The 16,940-nt window shown below is 35.8% G+C and overlaps 2 protein-coding genes across 7 annotated transcripts; both read right to left on the bottom strand.

Annotated features, from left to right (window-relative positions):
* Window positions 1–242: 242 nt before the first annotated feature.
* Window positions 243–4,152, bottom strand: LOC104892847 (peptide methionine sulfoxide reductase A1). Its single transcript, XM_010678864.4, has 2 exons — window positions 3,449–4,152; window positions 243–763 (listed from the first exon to the last, which is right to left on the bottom strand). The coding sequence occupies exons 1-2, from the start codon at window positions 3,962–3,964 to the stop codon at window positions 512–514; spliced, it is 768 nt and encodes a 255-aa protein (XP_010677166.1). The 5' UTR covers window positions 3,965–4,152; the 3' UTR covers window positions 243–511.
* Window positions 4,153–7,303: 3,151 nt separating this feature from the next.
* On the bottom strand, window positions 7,304–14,632 carry LOC104892846 (pentatricopeptide repeat-containing protein At4g17616). Of its 6 annotated transcripts, none has more exons than XM_048644873.2 (7): window positions 14,446–14,632; window positions 14,238–14,262; window positions 11,754–14,121; window positions 11,495–11,653; window positions 11,248–11,377; window positions 10,992–11,110; window positions 7,304–7,897 (listed from the first exon to the last, which is right to left on the bottom strand). In XM_048644873.2, exon 3 carries the CDS (start codon window positions 13,969–13,971, stop codon window positions 11,890–11,892), a length of 2,082 nt encoding a protein of 693 aa, XP_048500830.1. In that variant the 5' UTR covers window positions 13,972–14,121; window positions 14,238–14,262; window positions 14,446–14,632; the 3' UTR covers window positions 7,304–7,897; window positions 10,992–11,110; window positions 11,248–11,377; window positions 11,495–11,653; window positions 11,754–11,889. The 6 variants fall into 6 exon arrangements, with proteins under 6 accessions (XP_048500830.1, XP_048500833.1, XP_048500831.1 ...); XM_048644876.2 differs by having other exon boundaries at window positions 11,754–14,088; XM_048644874.2 differs by lacking the exon at window positions 14,238–14,262.
* Between the last annotated feature and the right edge of the window lie 2,308 nt (window positions 14,633–16,940).

The following is a 16,940-nucleotide window of genomic DNA, read 5'->3' as shown; positions in this document are numbered from 1 at the left end:
TGATTTGTTTGAAATTTTGCAAGTGAAATTCTCTGCCAATGTTTATTGCTATGAAACTACATCCACAAATATGTATTTTGCTTCATAGATTTCATTACCTTCATATTTAACACTGACCGAAACAAGCTATCATTCATTAGGTGCTGGTTTCGGCACTATTTTTTTTTTGAACGACACCACAAAACTGCTAGCTTTATAAGATACACCAACCGCTAAAACCTGATACCATGAACGAAAGAAAGTAACCGAACTCGGGGAATATATATATATATATGCTAATGACACTTCATTTACAAGCTAGTCATGATATCTGTTCATGAACACAATACTAGTCCATCTGAGTCATATGATTAGTTGCAAGAAGGCTGAATGACAAGTATATATAACATCAATCTTGAAACAGCAAAAGATACACGCTAGATCCTATATACACAATAAAGTAAGCATAATCTAACAAAGAATAAGGTTCGAAGGCAAGCATGGGAAACCAATGCTTGACAGTGAAGAGTGATCAGCCATAGCATCGGATTGGGTCATTGCAGCCTTTCTCAACGGATTGCCTAAAACCAAATCGTCCTCCCTTAGCAAGATATTGCTGGTGGTACTCTTCAGCTCTGTAGAATTTCTTTGCAGGCAGGATCTCAGTCACGATCTTCCTATTCAGAAGCTTCTGCTGACGTTCCCGTACTTCAATTGCAGTTTGCTCCTGCTCAGGTGTATAGAAGTATATTCCTGATCTGTACTGCGTCCCTACATCATTCCCCTGATACAAGAGCAGGCCAGTCAAAACCAACTCATCTCCAATCTCCCTTCCACCCCAAATATAAGGAAAGTATCTCAATCTCTTACCTTAATTTACCTAATTCTTCACAACAAAAAAAAACTACCTAATGTAAGTTCAAGGCGAACAAGTTCCAATGAGTCAAGTTCAAAACTAAAAAAAGCTACCTGAGTTCAATTGATAACAACAATAAGTTCAATATATCCAAACAAGTGAAAGGCCAATATATTCAAATAAGTGCAAAAAAACACCCCTAATCTTCATGCGCTCCCAAATCACCTCCCCATGCCACCCCACCCCCACCCACTCCCCTCCAAAAAAAAAACAAAGACCATGCTACATTAGCTGCAGGGCTTCATACCACAATTTCAACCCCAGAGAGAGTGAACAGGATAAAACAAGAAAAAAAGGAAGAAAAGCAGTATCCAACAAGTTAAGCTGGCAGGTACTGTAAACAGGAAAGTCATTCTCTCCCATTCCTTTTTCAGTTCTCACAAAACAATGGAATAATAAAATAAAGCCTGGTCATCATAATATGCAGATGCCTTACTTTCCTATTACTTTGGTGAACAGAAAGCCATAACTTTTTGAAATAAAATCAACCAAGTTTAACAAATTACAAATCACCAACAATGTGTCCAACAATGATTGAGTCCACATCCAGGCTCAAATGAAAGGCTGAGCTAACAAGTTAAAAGTGTCCTTTTTGCATTCAACCAGCTTTCGGACACTCATCCTTTCATCAAAGCTCCAAGTCCAAAGTTTCATTTTTCTGCGACACGCTACACCTATACCTATGCTAGTACACTGACCACAACACTGTTATTCTTTTGGTATCAGTGAAATCATAAACACAATATTTCACGGTTAAAAACGTTTTCAAATGAAATTTCCTAGGGAAGACACAATTCTACATATATTTTCATTTGTTTGGTTGTATATAAAATTATAAAAGTGAAAACTTTTAACACGGAGGGGGAAAAAGGCCATCTTAACTCAAATCCCACATCAATGCAAAAACTTAACCACTCCATATTCATCATATGATCAACCTCATCAGTCATCTAAATCTCAACATTCAACCTCATCATAAAATCTAACCGGAATCTGATAAAACAACAAACCTCCTGAACCCACATCAATAGTAACAACCCCTTCATCTCCATCTGTATCATCATTCTTTCCATTTTTCGTATACAAGATTTCATAGGCATCTTTTTCTGAAAGCAAAAGTATCCTCTTCCAATTGCTGCAATTAAAAATAAAGTGGTCTATCGCACTTTTGTACATCACTCTGTAATATTCTATCCGATATGCTTCATCCAGCTCACTCAAACACTTCCACAGATATTCTCAGCAACCACTATCAACTGAAAGTGTGCTGGAGACACTAAACTCTCCCACTTAATTCAACCTCCATCGGAAGATAATGTGACCCATTGAGCACAACAGCCTCAAGCATGGCAATGCTTCACTACAATCCTTACATATACTCAACAATCACAATATAGAAGAAAAAAAATATTCCAACTAACAAGTCACAGGAAATAAGGATGAGGAATAGTAACACTTAGAAAAATGAACACGAAAGAAGCACAGCTTTAGAACCTTATCTTACACGGAATCACCAATCTACCTTTTTCAATAGGATGATAATAATAAGACCAATTACTAGCTAACTAACGGACAATTCGAAGAAATAATTAAAGGGAGTAATCATTCTATATCTTCAATGAAGAGAGCATAATCAAGGAGAAAAGAGGGGTTCTCTCCACTTCAGGCACTTCCTATGTTCAGATTACATCACCATAAGCTATTTAAAAAATAAACTCAAACAACACCCCTAGTTTTCCCTTCGAACATTACGAATCAGTAATTTAAGAAATGGACCATCCGGAATCCTCAAAGGGAAACGGAAAAGAACTTGTTCCGAAAAGAGGTGCCTACACATACACATGGTGAATAAAGTAGGTATCATTACTTAGGGAACATGGAATTACACTTGTATGAATGGAGAGAGATCAAGCTCCGCTACTGCTAGCAATTACAGTCCACATACACATACAAAAAGGAGACTGAAAAAAATCAACTATTCAACACTTATATACACCTATTAGAAAAAAATACCCTTCATATACAAATTTCATCACTTGCAGCAAGAGAAAAATACTTATTTAAGTACAGTAAAGTCATCTTAAACAAGTATTAACCTCAAAATCAATCTGCCAACTCTTTGCCAAACTCATATGACAATTCCTACCACAAAGAAGCACTGATGCCTTTAATTACATCAAACTCAAACTCAAACCTCCCTATTTGACCTCAAAGCACAAGAATCATAACAAAGATACAATATAAATCACATTATTTCACAACAGCAATAAAATAAAATAAAAGATAACCACAATACAAATAACATTAAATTACAACAATTAAAAAATCAAAAAAAACGTCCAAATCATCCATCAAACACCCAAAAAAAAAATCTACCACACCCACAAACAACCAGAAAAATAAAATTGAATGTTAACTAGTTTAGTTGGTTAAAGTCTCCCAAAACTTGAGATCAAATCCCGTCTACATCATTTACCCTTGCGATTCCCTCTACACTAAAAAAAATCAAAAATAAAAATAAAATTGTAATACCCATTAAAGAAAGAAACTTACTTGACGATTAAGGGTAGTAGGATCATGTCTATCCCAAAAAACATCAAGAAGAGATTCAAAAGAACATTCTTTAGGATCATAGTGAACTCTAACAACTTCAGAATGATTAGTCATCCCAGTACAAATATCTTCATAAGTGGGTTTATGGGTAAACCCTTGTGAATAACCCACTTCAGTTTTAGTGACACCTGGAACTCTTTGAAATGCCAATTCTACCCCCCAAAAACATCCTGCCCCAAATTGAGCAAATTGCTGACCTGGGGCAGGCAAATCATCATCTGGGCCTTGAGCAATTGAAGACTCCATTGAAGAAGGTTCTGGAGTTCTTGAACCAAAACCCAGTTTTCCAAGAAGATTGTTCATTGGATTTTTGAAGTTGAAGAGAGAAAGAGTGCGTGGTGAATTTGATGTTGGTTTTGCAAAAGGAAGAGAGAGACAACGAGAGAAAGATGATGATTTGTTGAATTTGAATAGAAGTGGGAGTGATGGAGATGATGAAGTTATGGTTTTTAGCATTTTGTTGTTGTTGATGATGATTTTGAGCGCTGGTTTTTTGGTTGAAAGTCAAAGAATTTGAATTGTTCTTCAAGGTTTTAGGGCAATTGGAAAGGTTCTAGTATTTTCTTTGTTTGAACAAAAAGATTGAAGAAGTGTATGTTGAAGTTGAACCTTATCGAGTTAGAAGAAGAGTGTAGGGCAATTTGTTTGTGTCGTAATGGTGGTACTTGGTTGGATTGACTGACGTGGCGATAAAGGATTCATACATGACTCTTTGTCCTTTCTCTTGTTTTTTCTTGGGTTGTCTATTTGTAAAATTTGGTTATATTATATTCCCTTCGTCCCAAAATATAGTTCCCATTTCTATTTTGGATATTCTAAAATATAGTTTCCATTTTTATATTTGATTCCACATTTTTTCGCAACTTGTTTAGAAAAATCGTGTCCCATCATTTATTTTCTTCTTGAATTTTGTTTTTTCTCTTCCATCCAGATCCTCCAACCAAACCAAAGGTAAAAGTTGTTTATTGGTACTTGAAATAATAGAGGGATATTCCATTTGGTATCATTGAATTTTTGGCTTTTTCATTTGGTACCACTGTTATTTTAAAATTCCACAAGATACCACTCTAATTCAATATTAATTTTTATCATACCATTTTTTAAGCAAAATGTTAGTTAATGGTTGAACAAGAATACGGTTTTGTTTGGGTTTGCATGTTTCTATTTATAGTTGCAAAAATTTAATAAATTAAGATTTTAGGGTGTCGTTTTAACCCTTAAATCTCTATTTTTCAGTCAACATTTTCATAAAAATGATCATAATATTCTATGTCTTTTTATTGTCAAATATGACCTCAACTTTGACCTTAACGACTAAAACGATTACTAAAACATTAACGCAAATTAAAACATGTAAATCGAAGTAAAACTCTAGCCTATTCTAACTTAAATTAACACTTTACTTAGTTGCATGCTACAATAGAGAATAAAATCAAATTATAGTGGTACCATGTAGAATATCTGAAAAATAGTGGTACCAAATGGAAAAGCCAAAAGCACAATGGTACCAAATACCATTGTACTTTTGGCTTTTCCATTTGGTACCACTATTTTTCAGATATTCTACATGGTACCACTATAATTTGAATTTATTCTCTATTGTAGCATTCAACTAAGTAAAGTGTTAATTTAAGTTAGAATAGGCTAGAGTTTTACTTCGATTTACATGTTTTAATTTGCGTTAAGGTTTTAGTAATTGTTTTAGTCGTTAAGGTCAAAGTTGAGGTCATATTTGACAATAAAAAGACATAGAATATTATGATCATTTTTATGAAAATTTTGACTGAAAAATAGAGCTTTCAGGGTTAAAACGACACCCTAAAATCTTAATTTATTAAATTTTTGCAACTGCAAATAAAAACATGCAAACTCAAACAAAATCGTATTCTTATTCAACCATTAACTAACAATTTACTTAAAAAAATGGTATGATAAAGATTAATATTAAATTAGAGTGGTATCATGTGGAAGTTTAAAATAACAGTGGTACCAAATGGAAAAGCCAAAAATTCAATGGTACCAAATGGAATATCCCAATAATAGAATATAATGAAAAAACAAGGGTATTACTGTTCACCGCCTAGTTTTACTTACTAACTCCATGTAATTTACATTATTATACACCTACCCTTTCCCCCTTACTGCAGGCGTGTCTTAATTTCGCCTACGCGGGATGAGCGGGTATTATATTTGACTACCCCATTGCAAATGTTTTGATTGAAAATTATTTCAAATTCGCTAACAAGTCTTTAAAGGAAGACTTATAAACCTAATTGAATATGGCAAATCATAGGGACAAATTAGCGACTCATCCAATATAAATTTCCCCATCTAGACTCCATATATGGTCAAAATGAACCAAAGATTGAGCTCAGGGGTGAGGGTACAACACAATCAAAAACCATGTTGTCCATTGCTGGCCTCTACTAAATATCGATTCATTTCAATGTTTATGCAATAGAATAACCAAATAATGCTTTAAACACCCTAAAAAAATTAGTCTAGGTTGGTTCAGAAAACACATAAAAACACTATTATTAGTGATATGTTATCATCTAATCAATTTACAAGGAACCTAGCAGGTTGTCCAAATTAATCTGATTAATGTTAGAACAGTTCTTTAGGTCTTGTTTAGCAATAAGAACGTGTGGGCGATCAAAGCAATAAAGCAGGACAATTATATAATATGCATAGAATCATCAGACAGGTATAATAATATATAAAAATAAGTAGAAAGAAGGACGATTAGAATATACAGTAGAACGATTTCATATCAAAGATCTACATCATGAAATAAATGATTTTACGGGAGAAATTCTGATTCTAAAAATATCTTTGAAAATATTTATTTTATTTAAATAAAACAATTAGTTATTATTAAACAATTAATTAGACTTTTCAAAGGATTGGACTCAAAATATAATTAATTATCATGAATAATTAATTGGGCTTTAGAATATGAATTTAACACTTTTCGAAATAGTTTTTGAATGGCTTTTCAGACTGCTCTGTCCAAGGATTGGACCAATTAAGACCACGATATATATATGTTTCATCATTGGATCCTTAAATGGGAAGACACGATTATGTGTCTGCACTTACCCCTTTCCTTTTCCTTCTTTCTTATCTCTCCCCACCTCACCCGCAAACTCACTGTCATCTCCATCGAAGCTGCCACAACTATTAGCTGCAAGTCTGCAACCACCACCATAATTCCACCGGAGCTGCCATTTCATCTTCTCCAAAACAAGCACTTCCACTGTACAAGTCGGACATCAGAGGAAAAAAAAACAGTCAAGCCACTAAAATAGATATATACAAAAAGCTGGATAGACGAACCTAGCCTATTAGTTTCTACCAAAATTATCCCTGGAGCTTCTGGAACATTTTCTTCTACAATATTACCGTGGAGCCTCACCATACATATTTTTTTTAAAAAAATCCAATTGATGATAGTGTTGTCAGTCAAGCTGTGATAGGACATCCATGGTCAAGCTCGCCAAAGGAAACAGTGTCACCGGAAAATTAGTGGTGATGGTGGCTCCAATGATACAATTCATAATGGTGGTTAAAAAAGAAGAGAAAAGGGAAAGGTAGGTGAGAAAGGATAAAAGGTGAATATACTATAAAATACATATTTTAGGACGTTAGTAAGAAATCTTGGTACGTCGTTTAATAACCCAAAAAAACAAACATAATTCTTAAGCGTGTTGTGTTAAACCAAAACTAAATTATTTCAATCTAACCTAAACTTTCGAATATGGTCAACCATATGGCCATACAACTATCAAGTCGTAACTTATAAGTGTTCATTTTCAGATATTCTTAAGCTACATTTTTCACAAACAATTCAAGTATCCTTTCACATGGGAAAAGTCAAAAACTAGCTCAATTCGATATTTACACCTTCAGAGAGTAAGGAAGTCCGGAATTTGAGATACTCTTTATGTTTAAGTACATCACATCATGTGTAAATAAAGAAATGGTTCAAGAATCTACTTGAACCAAGGCCGATTCTTTCATCGAGTTATGCTTCTACGTTCTAAAACATAACCACTCAAATTAGCCCATATTCATAAACATTCCTTCAAGTGCTAAGATTTGACTCGGAGTTTCGTGCAAGCTGCAAGCTGTTGGACTTTCTAGTAGGCTGAACAACAACATTGAACCTTAAGTTGGGTTGCAAAGTCAAACTGGCCAGCTTTAATTTCATTGAGATCTGAAGCTTGAGTTTGTATCTTTGATGCAAGTATAGACCAGTGTTCACCAATGGAGCCACACCAAGCTCGATCATGAACTCTTCTATACATACATTCATATCATCCGAACCCAGCACCCAAGATTAAGCTTGCATTAGCAATCAGGTTCTTGATACTGTTCAGAGTGCACCTACATCACAATATCACATAGGAAAATATGTTATCAACTCGGCCGGTAGAATACTCAATAGAGGCATAATTTAATGCTTAGTAGAGTCCAACCATCCAAATAAAGAGACAAAAAACTGTTTCCAATTGGGTATATGTAGCATTCTCTGCCTGCATATGTTAGCACTGATCTAACTTGATGAAACGGACAAGAAAGAGCAATATACATCAGCAATTTTGAATCATGCCAACCTTAAGTCAGTTATTAAAACATTAAATATAAGCTAAATATGACCATTTCAGCAGTAGGACATCAGACATCACAAATATTAGATTTGACTGAACTATTCATTTCACGTAATGTTGACCTTAAACAATGAGGGTCAACAACCAGTATTTAAGATAATGCCACCAGCCTACCAAAACATATCGCCTGGAGTAGGATATTTTCCTCAAGAAAGCAATTTAAAAGAACTTGATGACGGCTTCCACTCCATACAATATGCATGATGGATTCTACTGTTGAACTTGTAAACAAAATTGCCTATTAGATATATATGATGTGCGCACCTCTTTCAACATTGTATCTGGGACAGCCAACTTTCAAAAGAAGAAAATAAAACTATCTACATCTCCAAAAAAAAAAAAAAAATGGCCATGTTTGACTTTTGTGTTCAGCCTTATCAATGTTACTACCGTCGTTATGTGTACTGAGCTAGAATGTGCAAAAGATATTTTAAGATATTATTTTGGAAAATCATGTACACTATGATTTATGGTTCTCTATAATAATAACAATAACAATAAAAGTGATCAGAGTTAGCGAGATTTAACAATAAAAGTCACCTGTGAAGTGCTTTTTTTTTTTTTGGAGACGGATGAATTAACAACAAAAAAGGATATCCCCTCCATTTCGAAAGAGAGTAACAATTGTTCCAACACAAAAACCAAGAAAAGAGTAGAGGGGTAGATACATGTAAAGGTACACCTCAGAGTGCTTATCGCACGAGCCGAGCCCGAATAGTAGTGAGCTCGGCTCGAGCTCGTTTAACTATTCGTGGGCTCGGCTCGGCTCGTGAGCTCGAGGAGCTTGAGGGAACTGAGCTCAGCTCGAGCTCATGATGGTTCTTGCTGCTCGAGCTCGGCTCGTGAGCTCGGTTATGCTTGAGCTCGATTTCACGGTCATGTTTGATTATGGGCTCGAGCTTGTTTAGGAATTCTTTTGTTGAAAATTCTGAATAAAGTGAGTCTAATATATAATGACCTATTTAAGCAACACAAATAATTAAGGAAATAATTCCAAGAAAACTAGGAAGAGAAACGGGTCGGACCCAGGTCGGGTGTAGCTAAGTCTGAATTCGAACCGCTTCATAATCGGACCTTCATTATACCTCCAAATCCGCCCCCGCCTACAAATACTTTAGGTTTGAACCCGACCCGACTTAATTTAACGGGATCCGCCTCCGAATCCAAACTAATGGACCTCTGAAATGTTTGGAACCAAGTCTGAGCCGACAAGCCTCCGACTCCGCGAATTTAAAAAGAAAAAAACTCCTAGTTCTCACCTGTACTCCCCCATAGCAATATTTTTGATGGAATCTTTCCACACCAGTTCTTCCGTACTAGCAATTCAGCATAAAAATTATACAAGTTGATAATAACAAAGCAACCCACAAGTCAACAAATGAACATACTTTAAATAATCAGAACAAAACGCATGGTTCTCCAATTCGATTCTTTTAGTTAAAAAAAATAAAAAGAATTTAGGAATACAGAGAATAAATGGATAATTTTGTAAGTCCGGTGGTCGGCATCTAGTAGATACAGAGAGATTGAGGGAGCAAGACAATGAGGGAGTGTGGAGAGTGAAGCTGCAGTTTTAGAGTTTGTGCAGCTGCAATCTTTTTACAATTTTCACATGTCAGTAAGTTGAGTTATATTGTTGGGCTTTGGGTTTGGGCAGTTAGTTGTTGGGTTTTGGTGGTGAATGTCTTAATACTGTGTTTACTTATAGCCGTTATAGGTGGTTTAGCAGTATGTTTTTTTAGTTCTCGGTTGATAAGTTTAATTATATATGGATAAAATAACTTTTTTGTACAAAATAATTTTTAAATATAAAATAATTTTTTAGTATAAAATAATTTTTTAGTATAAGATGATAATCGAGTTGTTCACAAGCTTTTCGAGCTGAGCTTTGCCTAGCTCGTTTAAGTCTCGACCCGAGCCCGAACCCGAGCTGAGCCACAACGAGCCGAGTCCGAACTATTCGCGAACAATTCAGGCTCATTATCATCCTAGGTACACCAATGTGATTGGGAAGAGAAAGAGAGACATCAAAGCCCAGATAGGGAGGAAATAAAGCCATGTTAAGGTTATTATGAAGCATCCATATTTAGTAGATGCTAATCTCAGGTAGTATCAAAGCGACACCTCGTGGAAGAAAAATCTATGATCAATTAGTAGCTTTAATCTTTTCTTCCACTTATTTTTTCTTTATTTTGTATGATCATGAAAAACAACAGTGCTATGACAAAAACTAAATAAAGAAAGGGTCAGCTAGTTCATATGTTTTATCCTGGGCAAAAAGGTAACAACATTTATCAACTTAACAATATCTTTTATAACTTCTAGAGCATCTTAATGAATATAACCATAAGAGAAAACTTAATTCTTTTTTATGTATCACTTATAATCCCTCCGTTTTTTAATATATGTAACATTTTACTTTCCACACTTGTCGAGACACAACTTCAACCCACACTATCTCTAATTTTATAAATGTAAAAATTATAAGAAATACATATTTGGCAAGTGTATATTAAGACGAATCGAACAAGATCTCACATGACTATATTTTTCCTTATATATAAATAGCAATTGATGGTCAAAGGGAGTTAGATGAATAGTACCCAAAGTCAAAGTGTTATATCTAAAAAACAACAGAGGGGAGTATAAATTTTAGTGTTATCTTATCTTTCAATATTTTAGTTTTAATTCAACTTAGCAACGATTTCAATATGCTAATACATGTTTTAGAACTATAAAACTGTCATCGAATCAAAAATTGTTGAAAGCTTTGTATAGTTCTATACAAGTCTATATAGCCAAGTGAGTACCTGGAGCCACAAGCTCATAAGCCTTTCATCAACCTATTTATAGATGCAGCTGACAATTTTTAGTCATTTGGCTCCTCCTTGCACCATTTAATAACTCAGCAAAGTGAGTTACTTCAGTTCTGCATCAGGAGACAAAGTTAACAGAATGAGTTGCATTCAATGAACAAATATGAAATTGGTATTCATGGAGGCATCGCAAAGATTTAGAAATCCCATTGTGATACTCAGAGAGAGAACTAAATGTTATAGGACTTACTGGAGAGAGCCTGTTGACTCGAATCTGGATGATTTGATAAAAATTGCTTACTATGACCTCAATTTCATGAATCAGGCCAACCAACATGAGCACGAACCAGTGAGGATATCATCTGAACGCACAATAAGAGCTGAAGTACACAAAATTTCAACTGTTAGAAAAACTAGAGAAACAGCAATTTCATTTCCCCATAATAAATTAGAGAAACTAACTTGCATTTAGAGCAAGGAATGGATTGAGAATTTACTTTGACGAAGCCTCTGGCTTCACACACGTTTTGTTGGCTTGATTTATGAGTTACAACATACCAAAATGCTTACTATGACCTCAATTGCATGAATCAGGCCAACCAACATGAGCACGAACTTCAAACCAGTGAGGATATCATCTGAACGCACAATAAGAGCTGAGTACACAAAATTTCAACTGTTAGAAAAGAAACAACCATTTCATTTCCTCATAGTAAAATTAGAGAAACTAACTTGCATTTAGAGCAAGGAATTTACTTTGGCAAATTTACTTTGGCGAAGCCTTTGGCTTCACACACATTTAAGCTCTCTCTACTTGTTGGCTTGATTTATGAGTTACAACATACCAAGTGCCAGGTATCAACCAAACCAGAGTACTCTTATACAATATGGTTCAATTATTGCGAACCCATTTTCTAAAGGCTTTAACATGCTCAAGCCTCAATCTCTGTGCTTCTGTTCTTGCATCCATGGCCGTCAATCTTCTGTAAAGATTCTTATGGAATCTTAAGAACTCGTGCTTATACATCCATCTATCAGCATGCATACCGTGCGCCTTCATATGGCGAAGCACTTCTAGTACTCTCTCAAAGTACCCTCCTCGTAGAAAATTCATCAGCAGCAACTCGTACAAATCCCTGTTTGCAAGTGAACATCCATGATCCATATGCCTTTTCATGTTACCCCACAAGATGGTGGTTTCCCGATACATTTCCAAAGATAAGTAGCCTTGTATCAAGTAAGCAAAAGTTTGCACTGTCGGCTGGATATTTAACTCCTGCATTTTATTGTATATCTTCCGAGCATCCTCCATCATGTTGGCCTTGAAAAAGAAATATATACAAGAATTCAGCTCATAAACCTTAGAAGGAGCTTTATAACCCCAGTTCATTTCTTGAAGTAGATAGACAGTTAATTCTGATTGCCTACTGGTAAGAGGTGCAGCTACACTCAGACTACTTCCATGTGCTACACCTGAAAGACATTTCGACATGATCATTTCATCAGATGCATCCATGAGTAGACCAATCTTATTTATTTGTTTGACCAGGGCTTCCACTTCCTTGGACATATTTTTTCTGCAATACGCATTCAGCAACAGCATATATGTTGCGGTGGGAACAGCAATGTTAGACATTTCCATATCATCCAACATATCATGAGCTGTCTCAAGGAAACCACAATGGATGCATGCATGAATCACATCACAGCAGAGTCTGCCTTCTTCATTTGTAACCACCCTCTTCTGAATTGAAGCTAAAAGTTCCGACAACTCACCGATTCTTTTGCTTTTCATATAATTGATAACAAGTCTTGCCAACCCTTTAGTGGTGAGGACAAGTTTCCCATTCTTGAATATTACAAACTCTTCTTCCTTTTTCACATGAAGGACAATATCCTTCTGCAGCAAGTCAAACATAACTTGGACTTTCAAACCTTCTTTCAAAAAAGGAGGACCAACAGGAACTTGACAAGGCTTCATTAGATCCTTATCATGTTCCAAAGGGCGTGAACCCCAGAGAAAATACATATCGGCTACAAGTCTGGCAGCAGCATCAATATCATCAAAGTGAAAATGCAAACTCAACAACTTGTCATAGAACTGAACATAGTGTTGAGCAAGTGGAATTGAAACTCGATCTACATATTCTTTTAATTTCTTCAACTCATCCCTAAGGCCATTCATTTCAAAAATGTAGGTAAATAGAAGAACAGAGTGTACATCAGCTACCACTCTTACTTGTGCCATTGCCTCTATTATCTCTTGCCCTTTCAGTGATGATCCAATTTTCACACAAGCCTCGAGAACAAGATTAAAGATTGCAGTACTAGGTTTAATAGACATGGCGCATTCAGATCTCATTGCACTGAGATGGTCGAAACGACCACAAATCTCAAGAAGGATATTTGATGCCAGACATGAGCCAACCTCAGTCTTCACCATATGCATAAACACCAAACATAGCACGTCCACTGCAGGAACACTATTTCTCTGCAGCATGAGTCTAAGAACTTTCGAAGCAGGGACTGGCATCTGAGCTCTTCCCAATGAAAGGCAAAGCCTAGACAAGCTATCATGGTCAAGTGACTCAAAATTTTCCCTTGCCATTTTAAAAACTAAGTTACACGCTTTAGAAAGTGAGCGGTAATCAAATGAGTAGGATAGTCCCGAGATCAACTTACTCATCACATCCTGTGGAGGATATCCATACGAGCTCTTAAATTTGTTAAAAACTGCCAATACCTCGTCTTCTTTGCAATCCAACAATGCACTTTCAAACCCTCTCAACATCTTATCATGGTTAAAACCTTCCCAACATAGCTCTCTTTGCTCAGAGCTAGTACTAAGAAGCCTAAGACATGCAATGTTACATTGTTGATGACATAGGTAAGATTTCTGATGATTTATAAAAGAGTCAGCAATGATACGTACTTTACTGTGGAGTTTTGCCCAATTCCAAATCGTTCTATACATTTTTTGTTCAGATCATCAAGAAAAAGTAGTTTATCTTGTAAAAGGAAGCAGGCCCGTCCCTGAGCCAGGGCAGGAGGGGCGGCCGCCCTGGGCCCGAGGATGACAAGTCATTAATTCCTGATTTCCAGCCACAACACTTCAAAAATTGATCTGATGAAATTAAACAAGAACAAGTGAACACAAATATGCGCATCTACAAATTGTTACATAAATTTTCATATCATTTAGTTCCATGAAACAAACAAACATGAATTAAGAAGTTATACCAGAAATTCATTGGAATCATAAGCCCTAAAAACATGAAATAACATATATGAGATGAGGAAAAAATAAGTTGAATCCATGAAACAAACAATAACAACCGCATAAAACCAAATGCATGAATAATCACATGAAGTAGATCTTAAAAATCGCAATTCCACACCAAAATCCGCAACAAAACAAGTAGATTCATATAAGGAACAAAACAAGAACCTGGAACGAGCTTCTGCAATTCGAGCTTTGGAATTAGCGTATGAGTGACGAATTTGCGTATGACTTATGCGAGGTTCGAGTGGTTCTAAAGGAATTGAATTTGCGTATGAGTTGGTCACCGGCACCGTGAGCGTCTTTTGGAGTGTTACTCGCCTATAGCGGCTATAGCTTATACCTATGTAGTTTAAGATTTTTATTATGCGAAAATATAACATGAATTCACTAGTTTATAGTAGCTTATTATATATCGAGGATCTGTTAGGACTCTAAATAAGATTATGGATAATTTGTCAAAAGAGATTTTAGAATTTTTTGTTTTTGTGAGAAGAGACCTTAAAAAAAAGTTGGCATTTAAAGGCCAAAAAGCAAAAATATTGTGACGAAGGATCTTACCACTGGTTTCCGACGTTGACCAATCTTTTCAAGCATTGACTTGCCTCAATTACTAAATGACACTTCCTAACTTTATAACTGCACTCCATCTAAAAACAAAAAACAGATCCAACTCTCTGTCACTTGAGCTCCTTTTTTTCTCCCTCTCTCTTTCTCTCTCCAAAATTTGAAAACCACCATTAATGATGGTATGCTGCTGAATATTGAAAGCCATCCAACTGATTAATTGCAACTGGTAAGTTCACTGTACTATCCTTTATTAAAGCTTTCATCTTTAATCTCTTCATTGCACTAACACAAAACTCTTCGAAAATGGGGAAAAGCATAGCAAAGCAGCGCAGCAGAGCAAGAAGGAGGATTCCCAACTACAAAATAATCCAAAAATCAAGGTAATTTCGCATTTTATTTTCGTTGTCAATTCTAGAATTTGTGGTATTAAATTTGATCAATAGTTGGGGTTTAAATTTTGTTGCAATTTTGATGTTTCTGGGAGTATATGAAACGACACTTTGAGAGAAATGGTTAATTATGGGAGAATTTTGGTCATTTTTTTTTGCTAAACATGAACTGACATTCTCCATGTTAAATTGCGGTTAATTATGCCTGTTGATTTGGATGATTATCCACATTTGAATTTAGGGTCTTTTATGCTAGTGAATGATATGTGTTCCATGTTGTGCTTCACTGATTGGAGTTTTACTTTTGTCCTTTGATGCAAATATCCTTTTGTGGTTTGTTTTGTGTATGATCAGGTTTGGTTTGCACATTTTTTATCCTTGGTTTCAATTTATGGATCCTATTAACATAAGGTTGTATTATGGGGGACAGTTTGTCACCAAGAAAAACAAAACCACCTATGAGAAATGCCCAAATGTGGCACCACACTAGTAGAATAAAGGCTACTTGCTGCGGTTAAAAAGTGCCCTATTGTTGCGGTTTGGGGCGCGCAGCAATTAAGGGCGCAACAATAGGTATTAATAATATTGTTGCGGTTTTAAACCGCAGCAATATATACAAATATTGCTGCGGTTTTTTAGGCCAAACCGCAGCAATATATGATTTTTTTGGCGAAAAGTAAGGTGGCTGAGAGGTAATATTGCTGCGGTTTTTAGCCCAAAAACGCAGCAATAGGGTCCTACAAGCAAAAAAAAATTTTTTTTTTTTTTTTTGCATTTAGCCATAAGATTTGAAAAATAAACCGGGCAACAAGCCCATCCATAACATAATAAGAAAACAAAACTAAAACTAAAACTGTGGATATAATTGAAACTAATTACATACAAAAATGAAAAGATAAATAAATTAATATATCCAATAAAGCAGATACACGGCCAACCAAGCCTGCGTTTAATTTCAAAAAAAAAAAAAAAAAAATACGAAGCCTGCGTTTGGTGAACGAAAACCAAAAGTCACGGCCTGTATTTGGCCACCAGCCACAACCACCTCCATTCTTCGTTCATCCACGAGCACACCTGTCTGGCCACCAGCCACGAGCGCCGGCAACCAATTGGTTGGTCTTCTACGTGTATGGATCATATTAGATTCAGCGAATTAGAATCTCCTCTTTCGAAGCAGAACGTTTGGTCTTCATTTTCGGTTGGTGAGACGCATTATTAGATTCAGCGAATTACAGAGATGTTTGGTCTTAAATAAAAAAAGAGAAACGAAAGATGAATGCTTGGTCTTCATTTCATGCGCTTGGTCTTCAGCGACGAATGTAAGGAGGAGAGAGATGTTTCGTTTCCGGTTGGTCAGAGAAGCAAGGGGGGATAAAGATGAGAGTGGGTAATGGTAGTGAAGATGGTGTGAGTGAGACGCATCGGAAAAGGAGGAAACTCAAGGAAAGGGACAAATGAAAAGGAGGAGGAGAAGGACGGCTGAAAAGAAGAAGTTGAGGGACAGGTGAAAAGAAGGAGGAAAGAGACAGGAGATTTGAAACCCTAGCGCCTCTTATGCGGTTGAAGGCTGAAAAAGAATTAAATGAGGGAATGTCCAAACTAGCGTCTCTTATGAAATAAATGATGATATTGCTGCGGTTTTTTAAAAAACCGCAGCAATATAATAAAATATTTTTATTTCAATATTATTTTAATATATTGCTG

The sequence above is a fragment of the Beta vulgaris genome, chromosome 5 (genome assembly GCF_026745355.1).
Source record: "Beta vulgaris subsp. vulgaris cultivar EL10 chromosome 5, EL10.2, whole genome shotgun sequence".
Taxonomy (NCBI): Eukaryota; Viridiplantae; Streptophyta; class Magnoliopsida; order Caryophyllales; family Amaranthaceae; genus Beta; species Beta vulgaris.
Note: the sequence above shows the minus strand (reverse complement) of the source record. Positions and strands in the feature narration are given on the sequence as shown.

Bases quoted from the DNA above. Each gene is read 5' to 3' on its own strand.
- LOC104892846 (XM_010678862.4), bottom strand. From the start codon at position 13,971: ATGTATAGAACGATTTGGAATTGGGCAAAACTCCACAGTAAAGTACGT.
- LOC104892847 (XM_010678864.4), bottom strand. From the start codon at position 3,964: ATGCTAAAAACCATAACTTCATCATCTCCATCACTCCCACTTCTATTC. The intron at 764-3,448 runs GTAAGTTTCTTT...CTCTTGTATCAG, and splicing joins CTACTACCCTTAATCGTCAA to GGGAATGATGTAGGGACGCA.